At 42.5% G+C, this 13669-nt stretch overlaps 1 protein-coding gene across 1 annotated transcript in view; it reads left to right on the top strand.

Moving 5' to 3' along the window:
* Positions 1-4205: 4205 nt before the first annotated feature.
* Positions 4206-13669, top strand: part of LOC129177645 (cadherin-12-like) — a 28510-nt gene continuing 19046 nt past the window's right edge. The window contains exons 1-4 of the mRNA XM_054768997.1: positions 4206-4370; positions 5288-5816; positions 10599-10723; positions 13203-13372. Coding sequence (XP_054624972.1) covers positions 5559-5816; positions 10599-10723; positions 13203-13372 — 553 coding nt within the window. The 5' untranslated portion in view covers positions 4206-4370; positions 5288-5558. The remainder of the gene's footprint in view (positions 4371-5287; positions 5817-10598; positions 10724-13202; positions 13373-13669) is intronic.

Below are 13669 nucleotides of genomic sequence, written 5' to 3'. Positions count from 1 at the left end.
ATCCGTGAAACTCATGGCAGGTTACAAGGGCAAATGCAGAAATGGCAGCAAGTTTTTGAGGTCCGTGTTCAGTACCACCAAAATGTACACACAAGCACACATTTACACACTTAAAATTGCTCTGATAAAAGCCAACATGTGTTTGAGGGATTAAGTTGTGCATCACTAAAGGGGGCCATGCCATCTGTGCAAATCCTGACCAAAGAACAAAGGCACAATAATGCATGTGTTGTTAAAGCTCCTCAATCATTTCATTGTAATCCACTGGAATCAACGCTGCAGGGAAAACACACACAAACTCTTGATCATTGCTTACTGTTGAATATGTTGAATGATATATGTTGAATGAAATAATTACTACTATGACTGAATTTACTACTCATAAATTCATTTACACCTATGGTACAAAACGTTTTGTCTATCAGATGGTGAGGCTTTGTCAGATTCTGGGTCCCTGCACATTTGCAAATTTTAACGTATTTTCGCCATCTTCTGGTGGTCCCGGATCATTACTCCACCAAAAGGGTGTAATAAAATTTGACTTGGATAGACACTACAGTACATGGAAGAGTGGTTAGCACATCCATTGATGGATTGCGTGGTACCACAAAGTTCAACCACAATCCGTTCTGTGATGCTGGTAATCAGCTGTGTCAACTTTCAAAACCAAATAGAAAATATTTATATGTGGAATCATTTGTCCTGCTGTCTAAAATCCAACCAACCATCCATTTTCTTCCGCTTATCCGAAGTCGGGCCGCAGGGGCAGCAGCCTAAGCAGGGAAGCCCAGACTTCCCTCTCCACAGCTACTTTGTCCAGTTCCTCCCAGCGGATCCCGAGGCATTCCTAGGCCAGTTGACAGACATAGTCCCAACGTGTCCTGGGTCTTCCCGAGGCCTCCTACCGGTTGGATGTGCCCTGGGAGGCGTTCGGGGGGCATCCTGACCAGATGCCCAGCCCACCTCATCTGGCTCCTCTCAATGCAGAGGAGCAGCGGTTCTACTCCGAGCTTCTCCCGGATGACAGTGCGTTTCACCTTATCTCTAAGGGAGAGCCCAGCCACCCTACGGAGAAAACTCAATTCGCCCGCTTGTACCCGCGATCTTGTCATTTCAGTCACTACCCAAAGCTCATGACCATGGGTGAGGACAGGAACGTAGACCGATAATTTGAGAGCTTTTCCTTTCGGCTCAGCTCCCTCTTCACCACAACGAACCGATGCAGAGTCACTGCAGACGCCGCACCAATCTGCCTGTCGATCTCGCATTCCATCCTTCCTTCACTCGTGAACAAGACCCCGAGGTACTTAAACTCCTCCACTTGGGGCAGGATCTCATACCCGACCCGGAGATGACACTCCACCCTTTTCCGAGTGAGAACCTTGGACTCGGACTTAGAGGTGCTGATTCTCATCCCAGCCGCGTCACACTCAGCTGCGAACCGATCCAGTGAGAGTTGAAGGTCACGGCTCGATGAAGCCAGCAGGACCACATCATCTGCAAAAAGCAGAGACCCAATCCTGCAGCCACCAAACCGGAACCCCTCAACAAATGTTGCCGTCATAAAACCATTACCAAGACCAGGGATGTTTTAATTGTTGTTAACAATAGCAACGAATGGGGAACTAATGCTGGAGACAGGCATAGAAGATGCAACAGTCTGGCGACTAGAATGAGTCCAAGCATGGCTTATAAAGGCCTCATGAGAAGATTTGTGCCAGGTGTGACCAGATGGCTTCGCCCCAGACAAGCCCCTGAGGTGCACTGCAACACAGAGTAGAAAGGCGGCAGCAGAATGGCTCAAACAACACATAACAGTATCCTCATAAGGCGCCCCCTGGCAGGCTAGCTGGCTTATCCAGATGGAAAGAGTGGAAGTCACGGATGAGCAATGGATCAAGGATACAGGAGCGGGAAACCCAGAAATGCTCCTCTGGTCCGTAACCCTCCCAGTCCACCAAGTAGTGGCGTCGAGAATGACCTTCACCATGTATGCTGGATGACCATTGATCAAGCGCAGAAGAGGAGGAGTTACGACCGGAGGACACACTGTGCGTGTGGACATTGGCTTGAGACATAACACATCGAACACTGGATGGACCTTAAGGGATGGTGGCAACTTGAGCTTCATCAACGAGGAATTAATGATGGACTCGATCTCAGATGGTCCCACAAATCTTGGAGCCATCTTCCCAGACACCCCAGCCAAAGGTAAATCCTGTCTTGCCTTGACGGTTTATTATGACTTTTATGATTTTTTGAGAGCTGCTCGAAACGTGAATTTCTCTTAGAGATTAATGAAGAATCTTTTTATCTATCTATCTAGACCAGAGCTAGAAGCCTGTGATGATCCACCAGTTGGCGATGACAGGCCCTGGGCCGGGACAAGGCAGCCTGGGTGTGCCTCCATACACTCTGAGCACACCAGAGGTTAAGGTGGATGGACGTAACAAACACATCAGCTTTCTGAGAGGAAACAGAGGGGGTTACTAGCCAAAGGCCTGCACAGCCTGCTGCAGTTGGCTGTCAAAATTCCCAAATAGTTGGGCTGGAAGCCATTCATTTTAAAAAAGCTTTTACGGCCTCAAAACAGGTTAAAATTGTCTACAAAGTTCATGGAGAGTGTGGAGGAGGAGGGCTGGAGCCCGGTGTGGAAGGAGAGAATTCGGCTGAATATTTCGTATCCGTGGTTATGAGGTGAGAGTGGCCTGCTGATATAAATGGATTTTCCAGTGGTGAGGAGGAGCTGAAAAAGTCTGTTGAACTGTGTTTCGGTAATTTCAGATTCTCGGTTTGGTGCTCTTGTGCAAATTCCAGCTGGCGCGTGAAGAAGACAAGGTGTTTGGCGACGTTTTTTGTTCTTAAAAGCCTTTTCTCGCAGATGCCGTCTGACGGTTATTGGACTGCACTCAGCAACAGTAACAACCTTCATTTGGGCCAAGGATGGTCCTGTGTCGTAACGGACAGCTGATGGGATCCTCCCTCTCAGGGCCGGTGACATTTTTTTTGGGTCTACTACGTGACCTTTTTGTTACTTAACCTTCAGGATCTTTGAAGAAGTTACTGTCTTACTGCATCCAACCTCAGTAGCAATGCAGCGCTGCAAGAGGCCTTGCTTATGCGGCTCAACTATCCGACCGCGTTCAAAGAGAGAATGCTTTTTTTCCTTTACCATCAAGAGATCGTGACAGCGTGAATACCTGACAGAAAATTACATTGAATACATATTTATGGCTTTTGGCTTTTAAAGGCCGTGGTCTTAAACTTTTTATCAGTTGATGAACAGCCTTTTTCACTTTAATGCTTTTTTGCAATAGGCTCCAGCATAGCCCCGCGACCCTAATCAGGATTAAGTGGCATAGAAAATGCTTGTCCAGGCATCCATTTTCTATGCTGCTTGTCCTCACTGGGGTCACAAGGGTATGCTGGAGCCTATCCCAGCTGACTTTTGGGCAGGGTACACCCTGGACTGGTCGCCAGCCAATGGCAGGGCACATACAGACAAACAACCATTCACACTCACATTCATACCTATGGACAATTTAGAGTCCCCAATTAACCTAACATGCATGTTTTTGGAATGTGGGAGGAAACGGGAGTACATGCAAACTCCACACAAAGATGTGGATGGATGCTTGTTTGCAATAAATTGCTTGCTTAGTTTTTTGTCTCACTAAGGTCCAACAGTGCAAAATGTAAGTTCTTGCAATTTTTCAACTGGTCAGAAGTGTATTTGTTTTTTTATTTTTCATAATGACAGGTGAGGCTCTGCAGTTTAGTATTCTATGAATTATAAATAATTCACTGCGTATGAGTGGGTATTGTATGTGTTTTGTTTAATTAATAATGATTAGATTATATCTATGTAAAATAATTACCTACAGTCAAAAAAATGTTATTTTGTGACAAAAAACATACCCTAACTAAAATATCCAACCCTTCTTGAGCGCTTTCGTGCACTTGAGGATCCCTCCTTTCCCTGCATTTATGTGAAGACTGAAAATACTGAAAAGAAAAGTTTCCATTGGGGATAAAACAAAAAAATGTGCAATAAAATACATGAATGACTTTTAAGAAGCAAAATAAAAGTACATGAATGCAGGAAGTCAGTGGATAACGTGACAGAAGCTGGGGGGAGGGAGAAGAGAGGATCAAAGGGATATATATGGTGGTGAGCGAGAGGAACATAGACAGAAGGTGAGCTAGCTGAGGGAATACACAGAGAGAGGAAGGATCAGGAAGGAAAGAGAAACAAAAGGTCCACATTAGTTTAACACAGGGAATATTCAAAGGAATACACAAGTATAAGATATATCTGGACCTAAAGTACTGTGCAGCAGCCACAAGGGACACGGAGAGGCTTTTCTGAGGTAACTGCTCATCTTTCACAGTCCTAACCCAGTATGTGGGAAATGCACAATAGTTTTTTTGTGATTTTAACATCTTTATTTTGTATGCTTAGTAACTGCCTTTATAAACGTCTCATGTATTGGATTTAAAACCATATTGTGGCATGCAACTACAGTGGATTACCGCACATTTGGCATTCAGCATTCACAGCCCTTCATGGATTTTTGGTAAAAACAATCATAATTAAATATATATTTTTATTTTTTTTCATAAATGTACAGTATTATTTATTTTATAATTTTTTTTATTGATTTTTTTTCCTAAAAAAGGCATTTTTTTCCTATTTCTAAAAAAATTGTTTCTGTATTTATGCTTCACAGATAACGTGTTTTTGTCAAATGCGGAAATGTCCTACTTTGTTCAGTGCGTACCATAGTTGCTGTGGAATGCAAAAGAGAAGCTTATACTGTATATAACCTTTAGAACGTGACTCAGATTCCATGTGTTCATGGATCATCTTCCATGATGATTCATTAGTGGTGAGTAGCTATACATGTTATACTTCAAATGTGTTTAATAAGTGTGTGAAGCACATTGAAGGTCAGAGCCTATAGTTAGAGTCTATAGGGGTGTTATTTAATGTATAGATGTATAGAATGTATACATTCTAATAATGTTAAAAAGCCTATTTAGAGGGGTAAACAGGTTTTCTATGCTCCAACTATGGAAGTAGTGCATTTATAAATAAGGAATCCTATTTCATGAAAATTCACTTATCACGGTCGGATCTGGAAGCAATTAACCACGATAAACGAAGGATTACAGTGTGTTTTTTTCCACCAAAATGGCCCAGGGTTGAAAAGGTTAATTCATAATAACTGACTAATCAGCATTTGATTCCTATACCTATCTTGCATTATTTGTCTTTTCTCTCAAGGAAACCCAAGCCCAAATGAAGAACTAGCAAGACGACCGGGAAGGTTCCTGTGCAAGGAAACGTGAATGTGTGTCAGAAGTTAACAAGCCAACAAGTTACCACATATTAACAATCAAATCGCCAACAAAATGTTTATGGACATGGACATGCACACTTGGGGAAAGATAGTGACCTGGACAACACTGGAAATATAAAAGGTTCTAAAGAAAAACTTTGGATGGATATTCCTATCAACGTTTTGAACATCTGACTACATTCCAACTTTTCCCTGATGATCACATGGGAATATGCCACCATATTTCTGCTATGCTCCAGTTTCCTGCTGGACTTCAGTTACCCGAATCTTCTTCGGTCTCGGCACCATTTCAAGACTAAACGTGGGGTGATGCCAGTCAAGACATATTTCCAGGGCAGGGCAAGGCTGAGACACGGAACACCACGGGTTCAGCGAATTAAAAGAGGATGGGTGTGGAACCAGTTCTTTGTTCTAGAAGAATACATGGGCTCTGTACCACAGTATGTTGGGAAGGTATGGTAATAACATTAATACTGACTGTCACATACAGATGTAGTGAAAGAGGACATGAAGGTAGTTGGTGTGAGAGAAGAGGATGCAGAAGACAGGGTTAGATGGAGGCAATTGATTCGCTGTGGCGACCCCTGAAGGGAAAAGCCGAAAGGAAAAGAAGAAGACTTACTGTCACATACAGTGGAACCTCAGGTAGCAGGTTTTTCGGTTAATGCAAAAAATATACAGCAAAATATTGCCTCAAATTTTCCAGTTAGTGTACAATATGGCGCACGTTTTGTCATGTTATTAATACACTGCATGAGTCCAACTGTGATCTTAATGTATTTTTTCCCCAATTGTTATTGTTAGCATCCCTTTCCTTACTTAGACTTTTTTTTTTTCAATCAACTTTATTAATGCCTTACAAATTACACTAACAGTGCATCAAACCATGGGCATTAAAAAATAACAGCTGGATAACATAATAATATTAATAGCGGAAATCAATGATGTCATCAGCGTTCTCTGGAGATCGACTTGTGGCGTAACACAGTTACGCCACAAGTCGTTGTGTTTCTTTTGATTGCGGCTGCAAAATAAACAACAGTGGAGCCAAAGTAAGTTGAAAGTGCCAGAATTTGATAAACAAGGTGACAAACACTTGAATTCAAGAAATAAAACACAGCAAAACTCCAAGGTGGTGTCTGTGTTGATCTCACTGCCACACTGTGTCTTTATCAACAATCAAATCATCACTGCAGGTAAAAGTGACCTTAAATATTCATGTAACCCTTTCATTCATCATTTATACGTATTTAGAATTGTTTTATGCATGTACAACTATTATTGTAAAACAATAGAAACGTGTTTTTGGATTTACATAATATCTTATGGGAAAAATTGATTCAGTTGGAGTCTGACCTTCTGTAACAGAATAATGGCGCTAACCAAGGTTCCACTGTTTATAAAGTACACCTCAAACGTCAACATAATGCAGTCACATATGCTGGTAGATTTCTTATGTTAAACAGAATTTTATTTTGTTCCTTAGAAAAGTAATTCAAACAAATAATCTACTGTAGGGTAAAAAATAAGAAAAATTAAACACTGAACCTTAGCTTTAATATGCATGGTGACATGACAGTAAAAGTGCTCTGAATGTGAATTTCGTTGTCGGAACAGTGTAGTATAGTGATGCTTTTTTAAAAAAAATCCTTATTGAGGCTGTTATGACCCAGGGGAACATAGGATATTTAATGAGGACACAGGAGGAAAATCAAATCACCAAAGTTTATTGATAAATTAACTAACAAAAGAAATTAAAAACCCCTCTCGTGCCCAAAGAAAAAGTCCTGATGCGCCAGTCGAAACAAACAAAGGCAAACAAAAGGACGGTGAGGTGAACAGGCCAAGCCTATACAGGGCCATCGTCACCTCACTGCTACCCCTAAACAAGACACAACTAAAACCCAAACTCAAACAAAACCGAAAACAGGACAGCCGGTCACATTAGGACGAACAAGAACTAAAAATGTAACAGAAGAAAAAGGAACCCAGGCTGCTGCTCAGCATTATGCCAGCAGCCCGCACGAAGCAGCTGAGTAGCCCCGGAGCATGACGAGGTGGGAACGAGCCTGCAGCGGACAAAAGCAGCACCAGTAGAACAGACAGCAGAGCGCAGACAACAAGCAGAGCACAATTGCACACATTTATAGGCTCCAGAAATTGCGGGGCCAATCAGCTGCTGCCTGCAGAAACCAAACAAAAAGATCATGTACAACAAAAACAGTGCTCAAACATAACAGAGGATGCTCAAAAACGGATGCTGAAATAAACAAGTGTGAGTCTCTAAGGCTCACTGAAACTCTTGCGAGGTCTCCGCTAATGTGCTGTCATCACATTTTGAAATCTTAAGGTTTATGTGACGATTGAGACATATTTTCCTGAGAAACGTTCGTCAAATTTCTAACTGTACGACTTTGGGGTTGCAGGGTTTCCTGCACGTGCAATAGATGACATGATTTCTTTACGTTTACCTAACTGTTGTGAATGCAACTTTGAGGAAAGGTAAATTCTTCAGGTTGGTAACAAAAGGTGTATTAGTTGACATCATTACTTTGTTTTTGTATTCATGATAAAACCCTGAGGATAAGCAAAGGTAATTGTTATCTTTCATTTGTACCATTTTCTTGTAGCCTTGTGCAGCTCTTTGGTCTTGCCCAGTGTGGTTTGAATGGACAAGACTGTTTCTTGATCATTTCCAGTGTTCCCTCATTTATCGAGGGGGATAGGTTCCCCAAATAGGCCACAATAAGTGAAATCCGTGAAGTAGACAACTTTATATTTTTACAATTATTATATATGTTTTAAGGCTGTAAAACCCTTCACGATACACTTTATACACTTTTCCCAGACAGGCATTAACATTTTCTCTAATTTCTCTCTTATAAGTAACAAATCAAATTAACAATTTTGTTAGAATTTGAATGATCAACCTACTAGGTTAAGTGACCCACGCATATTTCACTCCTTTTACCGTGCCTCTTTGTCCTGGCGCCGTTTGGCTGTAGCATTTTTGTATCCTTGGTAACACATATTGCGCAGAACGTTTCGTCGACATAGTGGGTTTTGTCAGTGAAAAATCATGTAAACATCCAGAGTTCAGAGTCACACTACTAGCTGTTTGCTAGCGATTATACAGTACAACAGGAAACACGTCAGTGCTGCACAAAGGAGATTGATTGACAATGGTTTACAGCCAATCAGAAAGCAGAAAACAATGGGCGGGTTCTCCCTTAGCCAATAAGGATGCAGAACACAATGCACCGGCTATTGTAGCTATACTGTGGGTTCCTAATATGCTCATACAGGCACATAAACACATCCTGAAATGAGGTGATGGGACGACATCTTTACTCCAGCTGCACACGTCTTCAACTCGTACATGAGTATAGAGCACCCTCTACTGGTAGAAGCAGTAAATACAATAATAGACACATAAAACAGAGCACTGATAGATCGCTCTAATACACCGCAAGGACAAACAACACAATGCACGTTCATATGCTGTTGAAAAACATTGCACTTAAAAAAAATCTGCAAAACGGCGAGTCCGTGAAAGGTGAACCGCGATGTAGCGAGGGAACACTGTATACACATAACAAACTGAGGTTAGGAATAATCATTTGACTCATTTGTGTACCTCGTAACAGACTGTATGACTGTATTGCAATGGTTCAAAGTGGAGGACAATCAAAAGAATCCAAACTAACCCACAAACGAACAAAGACCTTCAATGCATGCGATCCTTCCAGAGCAGATGAGAAATTGTAAATGTGCGACGTGTGTGTCATAAAAGAAGGTATAGACTTGTTCTTTATGAAAAGAATCCTTAAATGACTTCTGTTGTGATCCGGCACTATATAGAAAAGAAAAGAAACTTAACTTTCTTGAGGAGAAGGTAGTGGCGTTAGGACAAGCCCTGCCCCTTTCATCTCATGGTAGGGGAAACACTGGCATGATCCCTTGATTAATCTGGTGTTGATGCAGACAACTGAGTCACAGCATGATTATCCCCAAAGATGGGACGTGTGTGTGGAGAGAAGAAGGAAATTAAATGACCTTATGCACTTCAGGTTGGAGGTTTTAGTGATAATGTGCTTACTCATGATTATCCATTGTCCCTTAAGGCCCAACCCACCCAACAGATGTCTTTGTGATTGTTGGTTATACGCCAGGAGTGCCCAGTGTGCGGCCCGAGGCTGTTTTTTGTTTATATTTAAAAAAAAATAAAAATATAACTAAACTAGAAAACTAAAAAAAAAATGCAAACATGGAAAAATCAGTCATCAGTCATTTTACAAGAATGAAGTAAAAATGTTAAGAGGAAAAGGCTGTAATCTAACGACAAAAAGTTGTTGTTTAACAAAAATAACGTAATGTTATGTAGAAAAATAGAGTAATTTTAGTAGCATACTCTTGAAATATTAAAGAGAAAATTATTATTATTTTAAAAAGTCATAGTATGAGATCGGGAAGATCTGGGTTCGAATCGCTGTTGGGCATTTTTGTGTGGAGTTTGCATGTTCTCCCCATGCGTGCGTGGGAGAACTGGGTACTCCTGTTTCCTCCCACATTCCAAAAACATGCATGTTAGGTTAATTGGCGACTCTAGATTGCCCATAGGTATGAATGTGAGTGTGAACGGTTGCAATTGCCCTGCGATTGCCCTACCCCGCCTCTCACCCGAAGTCAGCTGGGATAGGCTCCAGCCTGCCCCCACGACCCTAATGAGGAGAAGCGGTATAGAAAATGGATGGATGGATGGTGTCTGTCACGTCTCAACCAAAGCAAGCAGCCAAACATTGGCTTCCCCTCCCTTCCTCACACTCATCCAATCACCAGTCAGAACTAAGCCAGGATGCATTCACAGTCTCACGGAAGTGAGATTTTTTAAAACTCATTACAAAGATGTACATTTTCCCCACTCCGGTGTTAAAAAAATATTTGTGCATGTTAAAAAGTTATTTCCGGCATGAAAAATAACATTGAAAGGCATATTTCCATCTGGTTTGCATCTCTGAGTGGAGTTTGCATGTTCTCATCGTGCATGGGTTTTCTCCACATTATAAAACCTGCATAAACCTGCATGTTAGGTTAATTGGTGAAAAAAAATTGTGCATAGGTATGAATGTGAGTGTGAAAAGTTGTTTGTCTGTATGTGCCCTGCGATTGGCTGGCGTCTTGTTGCCATCAATATCAGCAATTGTGCCATACAACACCTGCATGTTTTCTCTTCAGCTCCACACAGATATGGACCACGGTGACCATGCAGTTAAGTACACGCTTTCAGGAGAAGGAGTTGGGTCTATCTTCACCATCGATCAAATGACAGGAGATATACATGCTCTGAGGAAGCTTGACAGGTGAGTAATAATATTACTGTACTGAGTGTCTAAAGTACTTGTAGATTTCTGGCTTCTCTTAACCTTTGGATAGAAACACACAAATGATTCAGTTCAGATTCAGTTCATTCTATCAGCAAATGGAGATACTCGTCAATCAACATGGAGTGACAAAACATGATGTCCCATTCTGGTATGGTCATGATTCCAAGATGCAGAGACAGGAACCCAGTGAAGGTGAAAGTCTTTTAATAATAAAGGCTGCAGAGCAGAAAAAAGGAATCTATTCAGAGCTTGTGGCAAAAACATATGCAGAAGGCACAAAACAAGTACGATACCCCATCAACAGAAGAAGCTGCCAGCTGAACTAAATAGACAGGAAACTAATTAGCGCCAGGTGCGCCTAATCAGGAAAGTAAAGGCTGCAAAAATAGAATGGACCAATACAGGAAGTATTACAAAATAAGAGCAAAATAACTGGAACTGAGAAACGAACAGTCACGCAAGCTGACACGCACGGAGTGACAGTACCCCCCCAGTCGCACAGGGATGGATTCCAGACGTCCCTAACTACGGAAACAGGAACCAGGGATGGGTGGAGGGTGGCTTGGAGGAGGGTCAAATATTCGTCTTGCTCTGACCCTCCGAACAAGTGGTGAGTTAAGACGTGGTGCCGGGATGAGAAAAAGCTTGACCTTGGCCTTGAACTGGCATGGAGCAAGAAGTGGAGGTGACGGGGGCTGACGAGGAGTGGACACAAGAGGCGTTGAAAGTTTGAGAAGACGCGGCGTCAACGATTGAGACGACCTGGCGTTGGCACCGGGGGCGTCGGAGGCTTGAGACGGCGTGGAGCCGGCACTGGAGGCGTCGGAAGCTTTAGACAGCGAGAACTCGTGCTGATGTTGAGCAGGGCCGTAGTAGGCTGGACCATGGGCCAGCACTCAGGAACAGTATGTAGCAACTGCTCCTTGGCTTGGCGTGGCGAGGAGGGAGGAAGTGTCTGCACCTTAGAACACCGTGAAGTCCTTGTCGGAGCCGGCAGAGACGTGCATCTATGTTGTGGGTGGGCTAGTGTGTGGGTGGTGGCACCAGGGTACACTGACTCCATGGGGACAAACCTGCCATCTGGTAGTCTCCACACAACGGTCTCCAGGTCCTCTGGCATGTACTGAGCGGACTCGGCCTCGATAGCCAGCTGGGTCCAGTAGTCGTACATTGTGCGGTCATCTTTTGGTTGGAGCATTCTGTCACGTTCTGATATGGTCGTGACCCCAAGATGCAGAGACGGGAACTCAGTTCAGGTAAAGTCTAATGAAGGTTGCAGAGGAGAAAAAAGGAATCTATTCAGAGCTTGTGGCAAAAACATACACAGAAGGCACAAAACAGGTACAATGCTACAAAAACAGAGGAGAAAAACAGATGAGCTAAATACATGGAAAACCAATTAGCACCAGGTGCATGTAATCAGGAAAGTAAAGGCTGCAGAAGTAGAATGGAAAAACACAGGAACAAAATAAGAGCAAAAGAACTGGAACTTAGAAATAAACAGTTACACAAGCTGACACGGACACGCAGGGAGTGACAGTAACCCCCCCCCCCACTTCAGGATCGGATCACAGATGTTCCCAAGTCCAAAGTCACACAGGTTCTAAGGTTCAATGTAGATACAGGGTTTTCATTGGACAGCAACACTGTACAGTTAAAAATCCCTCTACTTATCCACTCTGGCAAGTCAATTGCAAGACATCTGTCACTGAAATGCTGTGGAAAAGTCAGAAAAAGTTAGTTGTGGACTGGGTTTTGGAAACAAAGGGTTTCCTGACTACGTTGAGTTTCTCTTGAGCATGGCACCAAGGTTTCCTTCCAAAGTTCAAAATATCAATGTTGTCAGGGATTTGTACTGAAGGCGTGGGATGAACTTCAAAGTGCAGACACTTTATTGTTAGCAAAAGACGAGAATGTATTGATACTCAAGAATTGGGGGGAGGGAATCCTTGGTGGGTGTGGACAGGAGGCTGGTCAGCGAATGAAGCAACGGGTCAGGTAGGGAAGAAAGTAAATCACACACTAGAGAGTTGATAACAATCTGGTTAAGATTCCTCATCAGGGTGGGCCTTTAGAAATTTGCCATCAAATGACTGTGTCGATGTCTCCACATCAGGGCCTGAAAAGGATTTACCATCAATGATGGTCGCAATGATTCTACATCAAGGTGCTGCAATAAGAGAATGAAAGACAGGCAAGGAGAGATGGGGGAGGAGGGATCTGGAGGGGTCCTGACAAATGTTAGGTCAACTTAAGACTCATTGTAGGTGTGCATCTGAGTCTGCATGATTTATTTGTCAGTTCTGCAATTGATGATCAGTTAACCTTGCCTCTGGGCTGATGTTAGCTGTAATAAACTCCAGCCCGACACAATTGACTAACTCAATATTACAAAAAACCAACACACTTAACCAGTCAATTTACTCAAAGTTACTATGTTTTCAATGTGTTGCAGAGAAGAAAAGTCCTACTACATACTCAGAGCCCAAGCCGTAGATGTCAGTACAGGTCTACCATTGGAACCGGAGTCAGAATTTGTTGTCAAGGTGCAGGACATCAATGACAATGAACCTCGATTTTCAGATGGAACGTACTGTGCCATTGTTCCTGAGATGTCACCAAAAGGTACTGTAAACCTTTTTCATACCCAACAAAAAACAAGGTTAGGATCCGATTATTCAGGGTATCTGCAGTGTCTTCAAAAGGCTAAAACATACAAATTTGAATTTAAGGCATTAGCCTAGAATTTAGTTCTTCTAAACTTAAGAAGCCACAAACTTACCACTTCCACACGGGATGGGAGGAGAACGTTTTTTTTCACTCTATCATGTCGGGCATGCCATGGCTGACTTCATGACTTCATGCAGTGTTAAGGAAATGTAATTTAAGGTAATGTCTCATCAGTGTTATGTGTCATTACGG

Source organism: Dunckerocampus dactyliophorus, chromosome 2 (genome assembly GCF_027744805.1).
Source record: "Dunckerocampus dactyliophorus isolate RoL2022-P2 chromosome 2, RoL_Ddac_1.1, whole genome shotgun sequence".
Classification (NCBI taxonomy): Eukaryota; Metazoa; Chordata; class Actinopteri; order Syngnathiformes; family Syngnathidae; genus Dunckerocampus; species Dunckerocampus dactyliophorus.
Note: the sequence above shows the minus strand (reverse complement) of the source record. Positions and strands in the feature narration are given on the sequence as shown.